The sequence below is a fragment of the Lepisma saccharinum genome, chromosome 4 (genome assembly GCF_977018435.1).
Source record: "Lepisma saccharinum chromosome 4, izLepSacc3.1, whole genome shotgun sequence".
Classification (NCBI taxonomy): domain Eukaryota; kingdom Metazoa; phylum Arthropoda; class Insecta; order Zygentoma; family Lepismatidae; genus Lepisma; species Lepisma saccharinum.
In genome coordinates this window covers 111495309-111520558 of record NC_139232.1, presented here as the reverse complement: position 1 = coordinate 111520558, position 25250 = coordinate 111495309, and the positions used below count along the sequence as shown (strand labels likewise).

The 25250-nt window shown below is 38.5% G+C and overlaps 1 protein-coding gene across 4 annotated transcripts in view; it reads left to right on the top strand.

Moving 5' to 3' along the window:
* The first annotated feature begins 1711 nt into the window (after positions 1–1711).
* LOC145986766 (uncharacterized) overlaps positions 1712–25250 on the top strand; it is a 177227-nt gene continuing 153688 nt past the window's right edge. For 3 of the 4 annotated variants that reach the window (XM_083121150.1, XM_083121149.1, XM_083121148.1), the window contains exons 1-2: positions 1712–1867; positions 6525–6604. In XM_083121150.1, the coding sequence (XP_082977276.1) occupies positions 1742–1867; positions 6525–6604 (206 nt within the window). In that variant the 5' untranslated portion in view covers positions 1712–1741. Of the gene's footprint in view, positions 1948–6524; positions 6605–25250 lie in introns of all 4 variants that reach the window. The other variant, XM_083121152.1, reaches the window with a different exon arrangement.

Here is a 25250-nt window from a genome sequence, read left to right as displayed (position 1 = left end):
AAATTAGCCAAGAGGCACAATCAATCTATGACAATAGTTGAAAACATGACCCCTTCACCTAAAGTATTTATGAAATGCATATAATTTCTACTGTTAGTACATAAAACTGAAGTGGATTTTGCCCACCAAATTTAAAATTTCTTGCTTGCCCTAATAGTTTTTTGTTCCAAAATCTATTTTTGCTTCACTGCATTAAAGGCATTCGTTTTTTCAGTATAAGAGTAAATTTCCCTGCCATTTCCAAGACTTTAACGGAAAAAGTAAATTCCCTAACTTTTCCAGACTGGTAGACACACTGAACTGTCACACCTTGATTTTCCAAACATACTGGCCTAGGATTACATTGAAACCGTTTTTAATTTAAAATAGTGTGGCCGTTTTAATTTTTACTTGTATAACAATGAGAAATTTTCTACAATAGTTACGTTTTAAATTTGTTGTCTGCAATCCATACTTCAGTTTGATGTACTAAGTATTCGATAGAGTAGAAATTAGATACTGTGTGTACTACTTACTATCTTTAATATCATAAGATCCCAGTCTGTCAGTATATGCAGCCTACCTGGTAGCAAATTTTGTTATGGTTGCTGCTTCACATTTCCACTTCACAATCGCATCACTAACAGCAACAGCAACTGAAGTACACTTGAAATGTCCCTGAGAGAATTTTTACTCTTTCAAAGTCACCGAGTTCTGCTGGCACTTCTTACCTACAAGTACAGTGGGATCCATGAGTATTACCACACAATGGCTTGTTCAAGCACCTATCAAGAAATATATTTTGGGAGATCTCTGAACCAAATGTTTCAATGTAATAATAATATTAAAGTTTACAATTGAAGGGCTCGGGTGTAGTTGAGGGGTAAATTTTACTCATAAACTTTATATTGTGTGACCTCTCACAAAGAAAACTATAAAATTTGGATCCACTTATTCTTTGTATTAAATAGTAGAATATAAAATATAACATGGTTCCTTTATTATACACTAAACTCTTTCCGATCTAATGCAGTTTTTACTTTGGTTATAACTTTATTTCTGTTATTAAACAATAAAAATAACAAACTTCTGCCTTTTTAAAACTTAGATCCATTGGACCTCCCCCCCATGCCTATGCTTATCAGCAGCCGCCATCTAAAGTGAAAAAATGTGGGTAGAAGCCATGAAAATGAATTCAGTATATTACAACTTGTTATACAAAATGTTTAATCCTGCTAAGGAAGTAAAATTAATTAACACAATACACTATTTAAATTATATATTTGTAGGATTTTGGGGGGGGGCTTCAGCCTCCTTAGCCCTCCCCCTGGCTATGTGCCTGTATAAGACTGTAACGTGGAGGGGAGAGAATATTTTATTGCGGCAGTCACATTTAATATACCAGTCTAAATAACACAAAATTCATATTTGGGCTAAGAGAACATTTATCTAAATTTTTTTCCTGTTTGCTGGGGACAGACTTGCCGATCGGGCGTCCGCCAATCTGTTCCGCTTATGGTGTCGTCACTGGGGATATAATGAATTTGACAAAATACAAGATTCTGTTACAATTAAAATGTCCCGTTATTTTCCATATAGTAGAAATTACCAGTAACTAGCGACATGGTGGTGAATTTAAAAACATCGAAATCGTACACTGATTATTTTTTTTGGGATAGGTCCTTCCTTGGTAATCTGTGTTAAAGAGAATTTAAAGCTGAGAAGGGAGCATAATATCAGTGCAGTGTATTTGAATTTCTGTATGGACTATTTTAATACTAATTTTAATTATGGTGCGCAAATATTCGCTGGAATCCCATATGAAGATGCTTTTTTTGAAGATTTTGCTAGTTTACAATTAGACAGACCGAATGAACGTAGCTTAAAGGTGTGTAAATTCTTCAAATATTCATTGAAGCCTTATTCGATGTCAACTTTATTTCCAGCAATTCCAACAGAACTAGACAGGTATAACATTATAGAAGTTTGTTTTAAATTATTTTGCCTTATATTCGAAGAAAAGTGTACATTTGTCAAATAAAGTGTGGTATAGCTATGAAATGTAAGAGGAAATGTGAAGGAATTAGTACAAAAGTTGTAGAATCAGGTGTAGAGAATCAGATAAGCATTATAACGTACTCTTAAGAAAATAATGAATGTGTTTATTTTATTCATACAAGCTAGTACTGTTAAGTAGTTTTTCTTGGTGGTTTCTATATTTTTGTACTTCCTCTTAGAGAGATTTATTATCACGCGAATCTTTACAGCCTGTGTTACAGAAGAGAAAATATGCAATTTTTAACGGAAATAGGGTGCATGTTCCAAACATAGGAATTACTAAAATAAAATACAGATGCAAGCTGAACTGCTTATGAGTCTCATTCCATGCCAAATCAACACAGATAAGTGCAATTTCCGACCTGACCATCTCCGATTTTCATGAAATTTGGGGAGTTGAAACTATGCATGGAACTTAGTAACTATGAACATTTTTAGTCTCGTGCGTCTTGTAATTGTTAAATTATTAAAGGTCAAAGTTAGCAGAAATTGCCCTTTTTGAGCCCGCTTAGCTATACTAAATATGCTGTAACTCCGCCACTATTTCGACTAGGAAGCTCAAATAAAGCTTATTGTACAGGGAATTGAACAAGCTTTCCAGTGATATATAACAAGTCTACCTTTGGATAAATGTATAATTTTGTCACGTGTCCTTGGTCTTTGACCTTGAATATCTCAAAACATGTCATCACCAAAAATCGTGAAAAAAATATATTTGGTCCCTCATACCATACTTTAAAACATATCAAAAAATCATTCTGGGACTGCAATGGGATCAGTAGATATAAAATAATACTTGTAACTATGTGACTGATAAAAGCCTCATTACATGAACTATGACGAGTCAAAAGTCCCTTAACACCCTTTACAAAATGTAAAGGAGTTATCCTGGTCATGAAAGAAATAGGTTAGACACAGAGAGATCCCTAGCTATGTGTGTCAAGCGCATGTCCGGCACATTGTTGACCGCCATATTGAATCCAATGCAAAAATTTCAAAGGGAAGGGTGTGAAGTGATATATCAAATCAGGCTAGAACTTCACGAGAAATGAAACGGTGAAGGTTTTTCCAAAGTATCTTTAACCAGCAAAAAGTTATTACTGCATGCTTGTAACCATTTTCTCCTTTTCGAGGTGTTAAAAACAAAGTATTAAGAATGCTCCTGACGTGTTAGGAACTCGTCGAGATCACGCTGACATCTTGGGAGAGAAAGAAGTATACGCATCATTGCATATGATTTTAATCAGCAACATTCACCAAACACTTGAATAGTGGAGAATATCGGGAAAAGTATCTCAAACAATTATGTGACACTTCCTTTTGCAATGAAAAATTCTTCAGTGACGAGGCTAATTTTTATGTTCACGGTAAAGTTAATAAAAATTATATGCAATACATGTGATTTGATAATCTACAGTAGACAGATCCCAGCCGAATGGTTGTTGCTGGTAAGCTAATGATGTGGTATAGTGTATGGAGAACGGGAATGGTTGGTCCATATTCAAGAAGGAAACCTTAAATAGTGAGGGCTTCTTGGATGTGTTAAGTGAACAGGTTTTTCATCCTTGCTTACGGGATATGACACATTTCCAGAGTTTTGAAACAGGACAGTGTGTGACCACACTATGTGAACATTTTGGCAATTTCTTCATGGTAAATTTCTGGGTAGATTGATGGGCAGACGGGGATCTATTAAAAGGCCTGCACATTCCACAGATCTAACATCTTAGGAGGACTTTTACTTTCAGAAATATTTGAAGAGAACGGTGCATGCACTAAAAGTCCCTGATATTGACCATCTGAGAGAAGGCATAGTTGCTGCTTGCAATTATGTTGCACTTGCTACATTGCCAAATTTTCTATGTGAGTGTAAGAGACGTCAACGAGTGTGCTCACAGGAATATTGACAACACTATGATGTGCATATATAGTAAGTGAAAGATATGCGTATAACGTTTTGCTGCCTAAAAATAAGTTAGAAAAACCTTTACCATTTCATTTCTCGTGAAGTTCTAGCCTGATTTGATATATCACTTCACACCCTTCCTTTTGAAATTTTTGTGTTGAATTCAATATGGGGGTTAACAATGTGCCGGACTTGCGCTTGACACACACAGCTTGGGATCTCCCTGTGCCTAACCTATTTCTTTCATGACCAGGATAACTCCTTTACATTTTGTAAAGGGTGTTAAGGGACTTTGACTCGTCATAGTTCATGTAATGAGGCCTTTATCAGTCACATAGTAACACATATTATCTTGTATCTACTGATCCCATTGCAGTCCCAGAATGATTTTTTGATATGTTTTAAAGTATGGTATGAGGGACTACATATATTTTTTTCACGATTTTTGGTGATGACATGTTTTGAGATATTCAAGGTCAAAGACCAAGGACACGTGACAAAATTATACATTTATCCAAAGGTAGACTTGTTATATATCACTGGAAAGCTTGTTCATTTCCCTGTACAATAAGCTTTATTTGAGCTTCCTAGTCGAAATAGTGGCGTAGTTACAGCAGATTTAGTATAGCTAAGCGGGCTCAAAAAAGGGCAATTTCTGCTAACTTTGACCTTGATTATTTTAACAATTACAAGACGCACGAGACTAAAAATGTTCATAGTTACTAAGTTCCATGCATAGTTTCAACTCCCCAAATTTCATGAAAATCGGAGATGGTCAGGTTGGGGACTGTGTTGATTTCGCATGGAATGACTCTTATATTCCTAAACGAATCTGAAGATACACGTAACGTCGTATGTTGATTCGTACTTTTATGACATCCAATCATCTAATCTTTGATTTCTTGCGAAAGCTGAAAGAGCAACCACAACGTTGTAGGCATAACCTAAATTGGATGTTAAAACGTCTCACAGCGAACTGCTTGTTTCAAGAAAACTTTCCAGTAATCTCACAAAAGGCACACATGAAACGTTTGAAACAACAGATCTTGAGGTTTGGATATGGGAATGCATTGCGAAGACTGATATACGTACATACAAGTATACACGCGAACAGGGATGCGGAGGAGGCTAGAGTATGTTTGAGCTATAGTTACGTTTAATAAACCTATACATATCACACGTTAAATACTTATTTTGAGTAAAAGTTAATAAAAGTATGAAGGATTCTTGGGGCGGGGGGAGGATAAGAAGGGAACGAACTGGTCGATTGGTTTTTTGAAGTTCAAGTGCAGACATCAGAAATATCAATGCGTTTTAAGGACAGAACTGTGCTATCTCGTTACTTATTGTAAAGGGTGATTCAAAAAGCACGCCGGTTTTAATATATCAAAATACGAACTTTATTTTGGAAAAATACATGTACCAAGGACAGGAACATGTTAATGAAAACTTCCCATTTCAGGTATGGAAAATTATATCGGGCATATGACCCCCTCTACTTTGCTGGCACGACAAAACTCTCTTCGTGAAATTGTTGATCACAGCCTCACAAACTTACATGTCGATCTCCCGAATTTCATCCTTCAACTCGCCGATGTTTCGGGGTTTATTGACATACACCAAAGACTTAACATAACCCCAAAGGAAAAAATCGCAAGGGGCTAAATCACATGCCCTTGGGGGCCGTTGCTGATCACCACGAAGCGAGATGAGCCGATCCGGGAACCTCTCGTGAAGCAATGCAATTGAAGACTAAAATTTGTAAACTCTGTAAGTGCCAAAATAATTCAAACACCGTTTTCCACGTTAAACTGTGAAATGTGCCATGCTTTATAATGTGGTAAACGTGAAATGTGGCTGGTAGCCCTCTACGTTCAAAGGGCGTGTAAAGAGGTCACTAGCGTGAACGTTCTTATGGGCTTATGTGCGGAACGATGCGATTTCCCAACACTTTCGATTTTGGCACTTACAGCGTTTACCACTTTTACTAGTAGGCCTACTCAATTGTTTCGCCGGACGTGTGGCTGAAACCATAACTGTTCAATGTCCATTGTATCGAAATGAGGCCACAAAAATATTTGATCATTGTGCGGTATCGATCTCCATTAACTGTCACTGCTTGTCCTGCTTCATCTTCAAAAAAAATAGTTTCCCAACATATCGTTAACAATCTCACATCCCCTTCCCTCAACATCTCATGTGTTACTAGTTTTTGTAGTGGTGGTGTGTTTCTGTTCAATTCTTCATAAGGCATAACGTTGTTACTGTATTTACATAATAATTTGCAGCGGAGACAATTAGGGGGCATGGGGGCAGTTGCCCACACCACATTTTGCTACTTTTGCCCCCATACTGCATAAAGGGAAAGTAAACTGTCCTTGCCCCTCCCCCCCCCCAGTTTTGGCACCTTGTCCCCGCAGTTTTGGAACGCAATCGCCGCCACTGATGCTTTGTCTACCAATTTAAGAATGTTATTTGTGAGTAAATGCTGACAGAACTGCCTAGCTTATAGTTTGTCTATTCAACATGTAATTTAATTAGCAGCATATGTGTAAAATTGAGTATTCATTTATATTTGTAGAGCGTTGAGCAAGTACGGAAGCATACATTGGAAGATGGTTTGGAAGAAAAGCCCATAGAGCGAGCTCTTCATCTTCTTAGGTCAGTGCCAAGCAGTAGAGAATAGATCAACTCGGGTAGAAACAATATTTTGATATTCATATTCATTTTGTCCGATAACCTCATTTACTAGTTATATGAATTCTAGGTAATTATTGATTCTATTCCATTTTTGTCATTTTCGCTTTTCCATATATCTAGCTAGGTTAATCGCGGTGATGAACATTTTACGTGTTTTTTTTTTCCTGCCTCTTGAAGCTATTTACAATTACAACGATGAGGATGAAGGATGTAAAAAGATGAAATGGATGAAAGGACAATGGGGCTGTTCATTGCCAAACTTTTCCGGTGGCGGCGCCACCCCTGTTGTGTCCCTAAAGAATTTCGTTCGTCATTTGGTTGCCCTAAGCTTTACATTGGAGCGCTATGGAATGGCTATTCAAACCTTATTTTCAATGAAAGTAAGAATTTCTCGTGTAATCGCTAATGAAAATGGGTTTAGCAGAGCTTCTAAGATTATGTAGCCAGCCATAAGTTTCCGAAAATTACATTCTCCTGAACCTAAGAATTAATATATTAAAGCGCAACGGCACGGTTTCGCAAACGGGTTAAATATAGTATGTTTATGCTCAAAGAGCACTAAACCTGACGTCATTTAGGTCTTCCCTAGCTGCCATAGGTTGATAATACAAAAATTTAAATTCTTACACTCCGCTTTGTTTTTTTTTCTGGTTGAGAGTATGTCCTAAATCAACGGCAGGAGTAGGAATCGGAGAAATTCTCAAAATTATAAAGATAGAATGTATTAAGTGCGTAAGCGCATGATATTTATTAATATACACTAGGACACTATGCCCTATCCGATAACATAATATTAACGTATGTTTTCATTGTATTAAGCACACCTTTTCCCCTCGTATTTTGGCCCTTTTTTTGGAAACAACAGTTTTAAAATTAATTCCTGTAAATAAGAATCCCCAGCGGTTTCGATACATGAAGCAGAAGTTAAAATATTATATGTAATAACTATTATACGTATGTGTATATAAAACAAAGGACCATATTTACTAGCCACGTGGAAAAGTATGATATCACGAAAGTACAGTCGCGCGGAATTATCATGTATTATTATTTGCCGGATTCACAACAATAAAGCACTTACATTGTGAAAATTGCAGATGACGTTAACAATTGCTGTGCAAATTTTAAGGCTTTTTTGAGTTCCGATATATTTAATGTTGTTGACGATCGTCTTATTAAAATTCTTAGTTTCATAGCATTGGTTATTTATCTATCATGTTCCGACATAATTTCTGAGGTTAAGATTAAATTAAACTTACAATTTAATGTACTAGCAGCACGTTCAGCATCAAATTCCCCATGTATTTAAATGGGAGAACAATTGCCGATCAAAAGCGTGCGGACACAACAGGGCTGCTGAAACCTACAATAGTTTGCTTTGACCAGGCCCATTATAAAGAAATGCCTAAGGCCAGAACTCGAATCTGGAAACTCGTTGAGATCACGAGTTTGACCACACGATGAGCTTCGCTCAGCGACGTAGCTGATGAAGAGCTCATAAGTAAACATTTTTTAGTTTGTTTCTGTGTCCGTGTGTGTGTATCGCGGAGGGTGGTATCTTGAGGGGGAATTCCCTCCTCTGGCCTTCTGCGTTCCCCTTCTGCTCATGGGCGTCGGCAGAGGGGGGGGGTCGAACCGGTCGGTCGACCCCCCTGGAAATTTCCATCTACTTCTTTTCAATTTATGGCAATTTATAAACGAAGCACTTTATTTCACCTCAATTTACGTCGTTGTTTAAAAATGGTCTTGAGATATCGAATTTGGCACGAATCTTTTATAATTTGCAACACTGAAACTCTGTTAATTTGTAACTTTCAGATGTTTTGAAGCTTTTTATACTACTGCGTGTGCTGACTGCTACCAATGTTAGAAGTAACTATTATGTAATCTTGGTTGTAACAAGTACTATATTATTCATATAATAAACTTATTGGATGCTAAAATAAACTAAACTAAAACTACTAGTGCTGCTGCTATAATAATAATAATGGTCTTCCTCCGTGGCTAAGCACCTTGCTTTGGACGGCGGCTGCGGGACAGCATGGGTTCGATTCCGGGTTCAGTCTCCGGGAATTTTCGGCCTGTGTATAGGGCAGGTGGCAACCCACCATCGTGAGGAAATTGGGGAGCTTCTACTACAACGGCTGGGAAATGGGGATACGTGGGGCTGACCCCCGACTATTCCAATCCTGGTTGAAGAATCCACGCTTAGAGGTGACGAGGGAAAGAGTGGGAGGGAGATCGGCAGCCGGTAGGTAAGCCTTGGCCCTTCATGTGCTGTTACGCACAGGATTTTTTATTATTATTAATAATAATAATAACATCATTTAAAATACTGATTATGCAATAATTTTAAAAAAGGAACGCCTCTTTAACAAACTTCTGAATATGCCAGTGGTCTGTATCCCAATATTTTTGAGGGGAGGGGTGTCCTCGACATCTTCGATTCGACCCCCCCCGGGAAAATTTCTGCTTTACAATTTTTGGTTCTTGGGAGGATATATATATATACGTATATATGGGAGGTTATTTAAGTCTTTAAAGCGAGAGCGTCGGCCCCGTTAAGAAACAGGTCTCAGCAAATTGCGTTACAGGAAGTCCGTAACACAGACCGCTTGTTTTGTAATGTTTCCACTTTTCACAATTACAGTTACAATTACAATTGAAATAAGCACGTACCTTGTCGCAAGGATGCAGGAAAAAGTGTCCTCCCACATACAAATATTTCTGGCACCTTATTTCTGACATCTATTCTTAGATTAGACATCGCTTCTTTATCCTCAGCTGACAGAAAGTGATGACAGCATCCCTGCGCATAAAGCAAACTGAAAGCGTAAAATGATATGTTTTTTAAGTATTGGATACACAAAATCCTACGGTAAATAATGAGCAATCTAACCTAACCTAACCTTCTTTGGGCAAAATACCGAATTCCATAAGTTTATTGATTAGCCCACGGCTATCCTCCCGCACACTCCACCTAACAATCTGTACAACATTAACAACTTTTTTGCTGTTCTCTTTCGCCATTCTTACACGATCCATGCTCTCCATGTATGAAATCAACAGTGTGGCAACGCTGTAGGCAGCGAACGTCAATTGTTCATATCAACAAATATGGCTACCATACTTGTATACGAAGAATCATTGCGAGAATTGAAAAGCATATTTTACAACTTCTACACGTTAATGAACAATTTTTTCACCTCACCCCAACATGTTAACCTGAGATAAATCATCACGACTAATTATTTCGTGAGTATATGACGTAGCATAGAAATTACAGAAGGGTCCGGTATTGTAAATTCTTGCCTTAATGAATAACGTTGAGTCGTTTACTGTTGATTATGTTATTTGAAGTCATACATGCTGCTACTGTGAAGAGATAGATGTTGGTTGGTGATTCTGTATTTCCTGCAGTCTTTAACAAATCTGGTCCCATTTTATTTCTCTTTTTTGTTTTTGCATCACTTAACATTCAAAATATTCTTTCCGTTTCCGCGCTAGAATATGGCAACGTTAGCACTATTTTCGCGAGAGTGGAAATGTTTTAAAAAAAGAACTTGCCTTGAAAGTTCTTGGTAACCGATAACATGTTCCAAAATTCTGATGGAGATTTGTTAGTTAGTTTTCGTTTTCTCCTCCTCGCTAAAGTATCCAGATAAACTACTCCATTCATTCCAAACCGAGCGCGAAGAAAGTGCAACTGACTGGCGAGTAAGTTTTGCACCTTTGCACAGTAAAATGTTATTTTCCGATTGAAAAAAGTCCCTACGTTTTCCCTCATTTGGCATCTGTCCCTACGTCCCTACGTCCCTACGCGGGCGAAATATAGTGAAAAGTCCCTGACGACTCCCCCGATAAGCTGCCGGCGCTCTCGCGACAACTGAGGATAAAGTAGCGATGTCTAATCTAAGATTAGATGTCAGAACTAAGGTGCGAGAAATATTTGTATTTGGGAGGACACCTTTTCCAGCATTCTTGCGACAAGGTACGTGCTTATTTCAATTGTAATTGTAACTGTAATTGTGAAAAGTGGAAACATTACAAAACAAGCGGTCTCTGTTACGGACTTACTGTAACGCAATTTGTCGAGACCTGTTGCATGACGGGGCCGCCAAGCGGCCGACGCTCTCGCGGTAAAATACTTAAATTACCTCCCTGTATTAATAATATACGTACTATCGCGTTGTTTCAAGGGTAGTTGCTAGAATTTCCCTCCACTGGATTTTTTTTTTCAAATACCACATGCTGTGTGTGTGTGCTGCTTGAATAAAATTAAACATTCTCGCACTTGGTTAGATACGGACATGGATTTGTGTATGTAAGTATGCATGTAGAGCCGCTGTAGCGCTCAGGCGTTAGGGAATCACATCACCTGAAAGGAGAACCAGAATTTTTTCCACCTGTTCAAGTGGCTCCGGCGCCCTCCCAGCGTTGTATAAAGTGTGTCCCTGGAGGAAACTCTGCGGAGTAATGGGGGACAGTGGCGTGGTGCTGATCACATCACCACCACCTTCGGCCGTAATGAAGGAAGTGTGGGGCCCAGTATCGCACGGAAGATTTCATCAAGGGGGGGGGGGGGTATTTCGAAAACTTTCTACAAATTCACATTACCATTGTTTTATTATGCTTTAATTAATTAATAATACTTATAATTAATTAATTAGTTTAATTACTACTAATAATACTACTAATGCAGCTGCTGTTACTACTTATATCACTACTATTATTAAGTAGTAGAGATCTACATAAATATATTTATGAAAGCAATATAACAAAATTACATTTATTTTGTTTTTGTTACAAAATAATTGTCTAGTCAACGGTTATTTGTATATGATAGGTGAGACATTTTAAGTGTGAAGAAAATCCATAAAAACAAGCAAATATATTAAATTTATTGAAATAATCAAAATATGAATCTCATTCAAGGAGCCGTGGTGGTCTAGCCTGACAATCTCGTGGGAGATCCGGGTTCGATTCCAAGAATTGGTTGGAATTTATCCAGCCTTGTCTCCGCACCCAGCCTCATATCAATGGGTACCTGAGAGCAACCCTGAGGGATAAAGGCTGCCGGAGCATGGTGCTGATCACATCACCTGCAAAATGGCCGAGATCGAGAATGTGTTGGGCTCACCACACCACTACGTGTGCCTCCATGGCACGGTGCTATATGCACGGGGAAATTTACATTACCTTTACCTATGGAACTCACCCAGGATGATGAAGCGCGAGAATACATGTTGCTAAATTCCACTGAGTCTATGTTTTCGTTCAAAAGTAAGTTTATAGACATTCCAACACCTTTATCACTTCTCGGTGATTCACAAAGCACTTCTTCAACATTATTTAATGATGTGGATGTAGACTCAGCATCACTTGAGAGTTCACAAGGGGATGTGAAATCAGTACCGGGAAGAACGCTTGCCATAAGGTCGGCACACTGCGACGAAGCAAGGAATTTTCGCAATTCTCGCGAGAGTCACTGAGCGACTTTTTGCAAATATATATATATATATAAAAATTATATTATTATATTACATATATATATAAATATATGCAAAATTGAGCTTTGCGGCCGCTTAGATTGTGTTTGGAATGTTGTGTTTTTCTCCATGCTGCATGGGAATAATAATTCAAATTATTATTCTTAGTATTATTATTATTGTCGCAGATCTTTGACTGTGATAAATTAGCCATTTTTAATTTTTTCTACAGCATTTTCCATAATATTTCAAAAGTTCAAGGGGGGTAAAAACACATGTCAAGAAACAACAATATAAGGCCATGGATGTTCCCAAGGTAAAATATTCCGGAGGTAAAATAGTCCCCCGCTCGGATCTCCGGGTGGGGACTACTTTGGGAGGTCTCTGGACTAAGGATAAGATCTACATTAGGAATAAATATATTAAATTAGGCACTTGGAATGTTCTCAGCCTTTACCGGCCTGGGGCATTTCAGTGTACAGTTAATGAGATAGTTAAGTATAAATTAGATGTAGTAGCTGTCCAGGAAGTTAGGTGGCCAGGAGAAGGGAATTGTAAAACTAAAAATTATACTTTTTTCTATGGTGGTACTGAAAATCATAATTTTGGAACAGGCTTTTTCATAAATAATAGAATTATCTCGGCTCTTAAAACAGTAGAATTTATTAATGATAGGATATCATATGCAGTTTTACAGGGTAGGTGGTGTAAAATTATTTTAATAAACATACATGCACCAACGGAAGATAAAGATGATAATACTAAAGATGATTTTTATACAGAGTTAGAACAGGTCTTTGATAAATTTTCTCAGTATGATATGAAAATTCTGTTAGGTGACTGTAATGCACAAATTGGCAAAGAAGAGACATTTAAACCCACAATTGGTAAAGAAAGTCTTCATGAATTAAGTAATGATAATGGTATAAGATTGATTACTTTTGCAACCTCAAAGAATTTAATTGTGAAAAGTACCACTTTTAAACATAAAGATATCCATAAATATACCTGGTCTTCTCCAGATGGTAAAACTCATAATCAGATAGATCATATTCTCATTGATAAGAGAAGGCATACTAGTATAATTGACGTTCGTACACATAGAGGTGCTGACTGTGCCAGTGACCATTATTTAGTAATTGCTAAATTAAGAGAAAGACTCTCAGTGATAAATCATAAGCAACAAAATCTAAAAGTTCTAAAATTTGATACAGGAAAGTTTACTGATGAAAGAATTAAGAAAGATTACCAAATTAAACTGTCAAATAGATTTGATGTTTTGCAGGATTTAAATGATGATGAAAATATAAATGAAACAGACGTAAATAAGAATTGGCAGCACATACGTAATGCAATAGAATCAGCAGCTAAAGAAAGTATAGGATACCATAAGCCGAGAAAAAGTAAACCATGGTTTGATAATGAATGTCATAATCTAATAGAAATAAGAAATCAGGCTAGACTTAGGTGGTTAAATAACTCTGATGATACAAATGTAAACAATTATAATAGAATAAAGCGAGAAGTTAACCGCACGTTTAGAAGTAAAAAAAGAGATTACTTGAAAAGCAAAATTAACGAAATTGAAACAAACAGCAAAAATAAAAATATCAGAGATTTATATAAAGGTGTAAATGAGTTTAGAAAGGGGTGGCAACAGTAGTGTATATTAGTTGTTTCAAAATAGTACTTAGTAGGTATGGTCTTTTTTTACCAATTGAATATCACTTTTTGACATACTTTGACAATTTTTTGTCGATGTTTTAGCGTTTAGCGATGTTTTAGTACAAATTTTCACTATACTCATTTTTCCCCCACTCGTACTTGGTAGGTATATCATGATGTTACGTGATACAACTTAACCTATCCTTTTTTTACGATTATTTAATTTTTTTACGATCCTAAGTGATATAACTTAACCTATCATTTTTTTTATTTAGGTACTGTTTGAACGTTATTATTTGAGGATCATATTTTGTAGGTATTTTTTTCATCAATCGAATATAAGTTTTTGACATATTTTGACAATTTTTTGTCGATGTTATAGCGTTTAGCGATGTTTTAGTACAAATTTTCACTATACTCATTTTTCCCCCACTCGTACTTGGTAGGTATATCACGATGTTACGTGATATAACTTAACCTATCTTTTTTTTTTACGATTTTTTTTAATTTTCTTACGATCCTAAGTGATATAACTTAACCTATCATTTTTTTTATTTACGCACCGAACTAACCTACAAGGGGGACTCCGTTTGTTTTAATATTTCAGTATTATAAGGTTTTCACAAATTTTATATAACCTAAAATGTGTTGGATGTTGATTTTTAGTATGTGGCAATTTTTTATGAATTTAAAACTGCTCTGTGACCCTCTCGTTCTTCACGTCGTAGGCGAAGGACTTCTCTGCAATCAGGATGACGCTGCATAGGGTATCCTCGGGCAAGGCAGCGTGGAACTCGCAAACACCCACTCTACAAAAATTCTACTATATGATCTTTCACTGGCTAACCTAACCTAACCTAACCTAACCTAACCTAACCTACTCTAACCTAACCTAACCTAACCTACTCTAACCTAACCTAACCTAACCTACTCAAACCTAACCTAACCTAACCTAACCTAACCTACTCTAACCTAACCTAACCTAACCTACTCAAACCTAACCTAACCTAACCTAACCTAACCTAACCTACTCAAACCTAACCTAACCTAACCTAACCTAACCTACTCTAACCTAACCTAACCTAACCTAACCTACTCAACCCTAACCTAACCTAACCTAACCTAACCTAACCTAACCTACTCTAACCTAACCTAACCTAACCTACTCAAACCTAACCTAACCTAACCTAACCTACTCAAACCTAACCTAACCTAACCTAACCTAACCTAACCTAACCTACTCAAACCTAACCTAACCTAACCTAACCTAACCTACTCTAACCTAACCTACTCTAACCTAACCTAACCTAACCTAACCTAACCTACTCTAACCTAACCTAACCTAACCTAACCTAACCTACTTTAACCTAACCTAACCTAACCTACTCAAACCTAACCTAACCTAACCTACTCAAACCTAACCTAACCTAACCTAACCTAACCTACTCTAACCTAACCTAACCTAACCTAACCTAACCCACCCTAACCTAACCTAGCCTAAAGCAAGGAGCTAATTGTACAACAATTTGTACCTAATTGTACAATACTTGTACCTAATTGAGAGAGCCTTCTCGTAACTTACTTCATGCACAATTTATATGATTTTACAACTGTGAAAAGAAAGCATATGTGTTCTGTATGCACACATTCATTCTTATTTTTCGAAGTTGAATGGAAGCACGTGTTTTTTACGTTCTCGTAATACTGACCTTGCCCCAGTGATTTTAAATTGCTTCCATCCGGTATTTTTTCTGTGCTATTTCCGCGTGCACGCAACATTCGCTTTCAATAGACAGAAGGAGTTTTAGTATAGCAGGCTCCGAGTTTTACAATTTATTAAATTAAACAATAATTTATGTAAGAATATACTTGTACTTACCGAACACAAAATAATAAAAGCACATGTGAATCTTTGCGTGCGTTCATGTTATATGACGACTGAGTAAAAAATAATGTTGACTCCCCGAAAGATAAAAGTTCCCGGTTCGACATCAGATGCATGCAAATTTTATGTTTTGCTCTCCAAAATCTTGATTTCTATGTTTGTGCTATTTGCCATACAGCAGAGGAGAAGAGGGGAGAGGGCAGGGGAGGGGGTACTATTAGCGCCATCTATTAGCAAACAATAGAAATAAAAAGTAGGGTCAAACTTTTTCAACACCCAAAAATTTTAAACGTCCTCGTTTAGTAATACGATCAGCAGAAGACGTTTGAAAGAGTACTCTTAGTCGAGAAAGCTAATTGCTAGGGCCCATATATTGCTAAAATGTTCTTTGATTTGCATATTTCTCATACCGCCATATGTTGTTCTAGTTGACTTCTTCCAAAAAAATGCTAATTAGCGAGAGTTAATTAAGCAAGGCAAGTAAAAGAAGCAAATAGGACAATATGTGGCGGCGTGGAAATATGTAAAAATTCGACTCGATTCGAATTAAAATTGGAGGATATTTTGCATTTTTTTCCTATAATGTACAAAACATTTACCGTACATAATCTTTTCTATTTACAACAGTATAAAATAAGAGGAGTGTGTGACAATATCCATATTAATTAGGAAGGTATGTTGTATGCTAGGTTAGCTAATTGTGTCTTCACTGTCTAGAGGAAAGATGGAAAAAGAGAGCTCTACAAAAACTAACGCTCTTAACAATATTGAACGCCCCGTGAAAATTATATATAAATAAGGCATAAGCGTATTATCTGCTTTCATGTCAGATTTTCCCGACCTGTGAGCTGTAGTGTTTAGGCGACAAGCGACGTGCTCTAATATGATACCGTTGACAATATTGAACGCCCCGAGAAAATTATATATAAATAAGGCATAAGCGCATTATCTGCTTTCATGTCAGATTTTCCCGACCTGTGAGCTGTAGTGTTTAGGCGACAAGCGACGTGCTCTAATATGATACCGTTGACAATATTGAACGCCCCGAGAAAATTCTATATAAATAAGGCATAAGCGTATTATCTGCTTTCATGTCAGATTTTACCGACCTGTGAGCTGTAGTGTTTAGGCGACAAGCGACGTGCTCTAATATGATACCGTTGACAATATTGAACGCCCCGAGAAAATTCTATATAAAATAACATAGCTGAAAATTATATTCACAGTAGATTTATTTTTTGAGTTTTGTAATTACCCCAAGAAATTCTATATAAAATAACATACCTGAAAATTGTATTTACAGTAGATTGAATTTTTGAGTTTTTGTATTCGCACACAAGAAATTCTATATAAATAACATACCTGAAATTCTATTTACAGTAGATTGAATTTTTGAGTTTTGTAATCACTCCAAGAAATTTTATATAAAATAACATACCTGAAAATTGTGTCGCTATATACTAGACTTTTTGATTTCTGTGATTTTGGAGAAAACAATGGCATCCACCACCAGTTTCAATCGTAAAAATGATAAAACTGAATGTGTTACTTGTGGGAAACTAATCTCAAGGAACAATTTATCGGTACACAGGGCAAGATGTAGCGAAACAGGTTCGAGAATTAATCGTTCGTTACCTTCTAAGCCATGTGCTCGATGCGGAAAAATAATCAGCATTACAAATTTAAGTAAACATCTCAAAATTTGCAAACCATCGACCGAACAAGGAACATCGAAAAGGAAAATCGATAATTCAGAAACGGAAGCTTCCACTTCCAAGCAAATTAAATTATCTAATGAACGCAAACCAATTAGATCTGCATTTAACGACCAACTCCAGGATTTTTCAATTAAGTCAGAACCAGGTCGTGACATCCTTAGTTTCTTGGATGAAACGAAAACATCTGTACTAAATATCTTAAAAGATAAACTTGAAAACAACTCTATAAAAGTATACGTTGTTCTGTTTTCTGAATACAAGAAAGTTGATGGCACAACGAGTATTTTTTATCATCGTACAAAAAACCAGACTCTTTATTTGGCGGACGTCGAAAATTTGGACAACTTCTATTATAAAGTTTCCAACGAGCTGGTTAAGAAACATGACGATTTCGAGGCTAAAGGGTCGGGATGGTCTCTATGTGGAAGTCCTCACACGTTAACTGTTTACGTGAACCGATTCTCGCCTCTTCGAGCTTCCAGCTACGTTCCTCTTCCACCGAACATTCAACACAAGAGGGCTGTGCTAAATATACAGAACAGCGATAACAAGTGTTTTCTCTGGTGTGTGTTGGCTGCACTGCATCCTGTTCATTGCAAAAATAATCCACAGTGGGTTGGACATTACAAACAATACGAGACCGACTTTCAAAGTGTAATGTCTGACATTGAATACCCGGTGACATTGTCGGATATAACAAAGTTCGAAAATCGTACAGGAAAACGCATCGCTATTAATGTGTATTCCTTCACGTCAGATAAATATCTCGTGCACCCTGTCAGGATAAGCGATATCGACGATGACGATGCCTGTGTAATAAATCTCCTTCTAATTTCCAACGAGGATGTTCATCACTATACGCTAATTCGTTCACTATCACGTTTGGTCAGAAGTCAATCAACCAAGCATGCAAACAACATCGAAGTTTGCCCGAGATGCCTAACCACGTTCGACGATCAAAAACAACTCGATTATCGAAAATACACCGGACGTCAAATTACTATCGAGAAACTTGCCGAACATAAAATTTACTGCGGCGACAACAGACCGGCTAGAATGTTGATGCCCGAAACGAACGAAGTCGAAGAATTCAAAATGCACAAGGCATTGTTGGAACATCCCGCAATCATCGTCGCAGATTTCGAGGCGTTCCTCAAACCACTCTCCTACTGCGAACCGGATCCCGAAATTTCCTCCACAACGCCGTACCAGCTTCATCAACCTAATAGTTTCGGCTATGTTGTTGTGCGACGTGATAAAATAAATGAAGCATATATATATCGCGGGCCAAATGTAATCGAACACTTCCTAGAAAAAATGGTGGAGGAGGTTGAGGTAATTGGTAGCGTACTGCTTACATCAAAACCGATGGCACCTTTAACTGAAAATGAACTTCAAAATTACAATTCCACTGAGGTGTGTCCGGTATGTGATCAAAGTTTCACTGATGAGAACAAAAAAATATTCCACCACGATCATTTCAGCGGAAACTACATAGGTGGAATTTGCAACACGTGCAATCTTAAAATCCAGAAACCTAAATTCATCCCCATATTCTTTCACAACGGAAGCGGATATGATTTTCACCACCTGGTGAGACATCTTGGCTACGATCCGAAACGTATAGGTGTCTTGGCCGAGAATGAAGAACGTTACATTAGTCTCAGCAAGCAAGTGTCGATTCCGGGAACGAAAAATACAATCGAGATGCGCTTCCTGGATTCGTATAGATTTCTCTCTGCAAGTCTGGATGCTTTAGCGAACAAACTCACCGACGATCAATTTAAAATAACTAGAGCTAGTTTTCCCAACGTAGACATAGAACTCGTTAGACGTAAAGGGGTTTATCCTTACGAATATGTTAGTGATGGTTCTAAATTTAACGACGACGCTCTTCCACTTCCAAGAGAATTTTACAGCAGACTCAGAGAGAAAGGAATCACGGACGAAGAATACCAACACGCGCAACTCATGTGGGAGAAATTAGAATGTAGGACACTCGGAGACTACCACGACGCATACTTAAAATTAGACGTGACGATACTCGCGGATGTTTTTCAAGCGTTCAGGAAAACGGCAACGAATATTTACAAATTAGATCCAGCGTATTTCTACAGTCTACCGGGATTAGCGTGGTCGGCAATGTTATTCCAGACAAAGGTCAAGCTGGAACTGATATCGGACGTTGACATGTTGCTATTCATCGAAAGAGGGATACGAGGTGGAATGGTGCAATGCGTACAGAGACATGCAAAAGCTAATAACGTACACATGAAAGAAGATTACGATTCAAATCGAGCATCGAATTACATCTTCTACGCCGACGTTAATAATCTCTACGGACATGCCATGGTTCAGAAACTTCCTTACGGGGGATTCGAATGGTTAGATCCCACTTCGATAGATATTATTCATTTCGACGATAGCGAGTGTGGTTTCTTCGCAGAGGTAGATCTCCAATTCTCCGACCACCTGCACGACACGTTTTCGGATTTGCCTCCGACCCCCGAAATCAAATGTCCACCCGACTCGGTTCAAGACAAGCTTTTGTTAACATTGAACCCTAAACAGAGATACGTTGTCCACTACAAGAATCTCCGGTTTTTGATTGCGAAGGGTGTTCAGATAGTGAATGTTAGACGAATACTAAAGTTTAAACATTCCACGTGGTTAAGACCTTACATAGAAATTAACACACAACATAGAACAGCTGCCACTTCCGATTTAGACAAGGACTTCTTTAAATTAATGAACAATGCGGTGTACGGAAAGACCATGGAGAATGTTAGAAAGCACGTAGACGTGAAATTAATTTCCGATAAGAATAAATGTCGGAAGTGGATAGCCGATCCTAGATTCAAGTCGAGAAAAATTTACAACGAGAATTTGGCACTTTTCAATCTACATATAAAATTGATGAAATTCAGAAAACCAATTTACGTTGGCGCAACGGTTCTCGACTTGTCGAAACTTTACATGTTCGAATTTCATTATGACGTGATGAAACCCTTCTACAATGATAAAATATCACTTTTGTACACGGACACCGACAGCTTCATTTACAGCATACAAACACCTAACCTATACGAAGACATAAAAAATCCTTCCATGCTTGAGTATTTCGATACTTCTGCATACCCTCAACCCAACAGATTTGGAATTCCATCCCTCAACAAAAAAGTCCTAGGTAAACTGAAAGATGAATGTAACGGTGATATTATTGTCGAGTTCGCAGGTTTGCGTTCGAAGATGTATGCCATAAAAACAGAGAGTAGTGTCACGAAGAAAGCAAAAGGTGTGGGCAAAAATACGGTGGAGAACAAACTCACCTTCCACGATTACATCGATTGCCTCAAGACCAGGTCGTCGGTTCTAAGAGAAGAACAAAGAATCCAGAGCGTCAACCATATCATCACAACAAACGAAGTTAGGAAGGTAGCATTAGATCCGCACGACGATAAAAGATGTATTTTGTCTTGTGGAATCCACACGTTGCCTTGGGGACACTATCGTTTAGAAAATAGTAAAAATTGTAGGCAATGCAATTGAAAAAAAATGAACTTAAATAACTATAACTAAAATAAAAAAAACTTTGACTGTCTCAAATTATCACATACACAATAAAGAACTATCAAGGACAATGAATCTCTTTGGTTTCCGAAAGCAAACAATGGAGACTGTACACCGCAAGGCAGATCATGAATTTCTACCTTCCATGTTATCTAAACTCAACGGCCTGTTGATCAATCAATTTTCAAAACGTTGCTCTTCTTGCTGGAACAGTGACGATTTCGGATTCGCGACGATCGACGTGACGAGGAAACCCAACGACGGAAAATACAGAAACAAAATCAACGACTTTCTAAACGTTGCAACGTTGTGAGAATAAATAACCAGCATGCCTATGAATTTGTTCGGTTTCAAAAAACAGATCATTATGGAAACCATACCAGATCATGAAGTCTTACCTTCCGTGTTACCTAAACTCAACGGTCTGTTGATCATTCACCTCAACAGCATTTGGACGAAACTGAATGACGATGTGGGCAAGATGTTTTATGTTTTTAATAACAATTTAGATTTCTACGAAATTCCGATCGACGGGAAACTTCAAATCACCGTGAATCCGGAAAACGCAGGCGAAATCAAAATTTCTACCGGCAAGAACATTTTTCGAATTAAGCACGACAAGATGCTTTCTAACATTACGTACGATGTTTCCGCAGGAGATTACCTGTACGTGGAACTCCTCGGAGATTACGACAAACTTATTCCTCTCTTCGTAGAATTACGAATCGTCTATCCTATTATAAATAACCGTTAACCAAAAATGCCTAACGACATTTTCGGCAACACCAAGCGTGTAGACCACGCAGAAGAGATTCTCATGTTGGACATTCGAGTTAAGAAGTTGAGGGCCGATTTGATCGCTTTGCAGGAGACCTTAAACAAAAGTTTAGAGTCGGAAATCGCTACGCTCCAAACGCAATGTCTCGACCCCATTCTGAAAATCGATTCCGAACTGAAAACGCTCATAAAAAATTATGTCGACGTACCTTCTTACGACAACGTTCAAAATATACAGTTGAGCGTGGATTCGCTTCAAAATGATTTGGCCAAATTACAGCAATTTCAATCGAAAAATGAAGATTTGGAAAAATTGAAACTCGAAATCGAAGAACGAACTTCCGCAATAGAAAAGAATTTCTCTGAACTTCAAACCGTCGTGAACGATATTGATGTAGAACGCTTGCATGTCGTTGTTTCCAAATTACAAGAAGAATTCATCAGTACGTTGGAAGAAATTAAATCCAAGTTGCAGACTTTGGAAGATACCATGACGAACCTACCATCGTCGGACGAACTGCAGGTCATTGGTAAAAGCGTCGCGAACATAAAAATTCAATTGGAGGCCTATCGAGATTTTGAACACATTCAAACCACCATCGCTACGCTTCAGGCGTCCTTGGAATTGATCAACGAAGAAATTAAAAATATTCACGCTGAAGCGAGAGCGTTGACGAGCATTCAAGACACGTTGAGCACGGTTCAGCAGAAGATCGAATATTTAGAAAATTTGAACGTCGAAACGAATCTCGCTCATTTTCATCACGTACTCGACAACATACAGGGTGACTTGGAATCGTTACGGACGAGCGTGCCTTCGAGCGAAGATTTGGAAAAATTGAAAACGGCGGTGACGGCACTATCCGATTCGGGCGACATTAAAAGTTCATTGAGCGATCTCGAGAGTAAAGTGGCCAATCTCCCCACCTCCAAAGAATTGCACGTTTTGAAAAGAAACATATCTCGAATGCTGAAACGACTAGAAACGGAAACGGCGAACGTGGAACAGATTCGAGACGAAATTAGTTCGCTGGTGTCGACGCTGCCCACTTCGCTGAGCGTCGCTGACCTTCACACGCAGTTTACAGAGATGCGAAGCATCGTGAACGATCTTACCGAGAAGAGCTCGAAATTGAATCAAGTCGAGAACCTTCAGAGCATCGTCGTCAACATCAGAGATCAAGTTGGAGTGCTGGAATCCACGCAGGAATCGACGCAGGCCTCTTTCGGTGCCAAGTTGCAAGAACTCAACGAAAACTACAAGCAGTTGAACGTGGAAGTGAAAATCAAACCGTCGTTTTCTGCCGTAACGGATACCATAGTCGAGCATTTGCTGCCCATCGAAAATAAACTCGGACAAGTTCACAGTAACCTCGTTAGCGTCGACACTAAATTCGCTAAACTGCATTCTCTGCAAGCCATCGAAATCAACAGCGTACCCAATCAACAAAGAATCTCCACGTTCGTCGAAGGTAACAAACTGTACATGTTGCATCCTTATCATCCGTACTACAAGTTTCTTCTCGATGGCACGATTCAGATAAACGAATTTTCGTACTGGTCTCACGGCAGAAAAGCTAGCGTTCCCACCATGACTTTGATATCGAATCGTGGTGTCCAGAAAGCAGGAAACATTCCTCTGGCACGTTGGAACGAAACGCGCAACATATATGAAATACACGAAGACGAAGATCTCACCGTTTTCGACGTGAGTGCCGGCGATAAGCTGATCATTCAAAACACGAGCGAAGTGCCACCTTCTTTGAATCCCATCACGCTTGTGCTTCTCTTGAAACGTAATCTCTAAACAAAAAATGTCTAGGCAAGCCATCGTCGAAGAATTGCATAAACCTGCACGCCGCAACTACGAACGTTTGGCTGTGGTAACCAAGGGCATCGACGACCTCTGGCAAAGTGACCTCGTGGAGATGAGTAGCGGCAATTTGAAAAACGTACATAAATTGAACAAGGGCAACAAGTACCTCCTCACCGTCATAGACACGTTTTCGAAATTCGCATGGGCTCTACCTTTGAAGGCGAAAACGGGAACGTGCGTCACGGAAGCATTCAAATTAATTTTTCGCAAAAGCGGTGGCAGACGACCACGGTTTCTGCAAACGGACAACGGTAAAGAATTTTACAACGCCGTATTCCAAAAGTTTATTCAAAAACATGGCATTCGACATTATTCGACCTTCAGTCACATCAAAGCCAGCATCGTGGAAAGATTCAATCGAACCTTGAAAACACACATGTGGAAACGATTCACGCTTCGGGGAAATTACAAATGGGTCGACATCCTGCCGGAACTCGTCGACACCTATAATGATACGGTACACAGAACGATAGGCATGAAGCCAGTTGACGTTACCAAGTCTGACGAGCAGCATTTAATTTCTACCGTTTACTGTCCAAAGTACACACCCACGACAAAAAAAGCTAAATACAAAATTGGAGACCGGGTGAGGATCAGCAAATTCAAACGCACCTTCGAGAAGGGGTTCACAAAAAATTGGAGCACGGAACTTTTTACGGTGGTTCGAGTTTTACCTGGAAACCGATACACGTATATAATAAAAGATAGTGGCGGCGAGATTTTGAAAGGAAGATTTTACGAAGAGGAACTCTCTAAAACAAAACACCCCGACACGTACCTCATCGAGAAAGTATTGCGTAGGAAAGGTGACAAACTGTTTGTCAAATGGCTGGGACTTCCGGAAAAGAGTTGGATCGACGCGGACGAAGTGATCTTGTGAGTACGTGGAACGTGGTGAAGCGTCTACCGGATCCGGAAAGTCAAACGAAGAAAAAGAACGGCGAGTTGCTTCCCGACAGCATCCGCTGTCTGATCGTAGGTCCTTCGGGGTGTGGGAAAACGACACTGCTCGTGGACAATTTTCTCCTCGCACCGAATTGGTTAGATTGGAAGAACAGGCACCTGTACGTGTTCTCGAAAAGTTTAGAGCAATCCAAATACCAGCAACTGATGAAACTGTACGATGGTCTGGACATTGCAACGTTTGCCTCGGAAATAAAACCACTCGACGATTGTCGTGAAAATTCAGTTGTTGTGTTCGACGACGCCATCCTGGAAAATCAAAATGAAATTCGCAACTTTTTCACGCAAGGTCGTCACAAAGGAATGGATTGCTTCTACCTAGCTCAAACGTTTTCCAAAATTCCAAAACAGTTAGTACGCGACAACGCTAATTTCATATGTTTGTTTCGTCAAGATCACACCAACCTCAAGCACGCGTACGATGACTACGTAGGCGGAGACATGAACTACAATCAATTTTCGGAACGCTGCTGCTCTACTTGCTGGAACGGTGACGATTTCGGATTCGCGACGATCGACATGACGAGGAAACCCAACGATGGAAAATACAGAAACAAAATCAACGACTTTCTAAACGTTGCAACGTTGTGAGAAACGACGTGTATAAATAACGTCATGACGAAACGAAAAATCGAAGACGAAAATCTCAAGCTTCGCGATTACC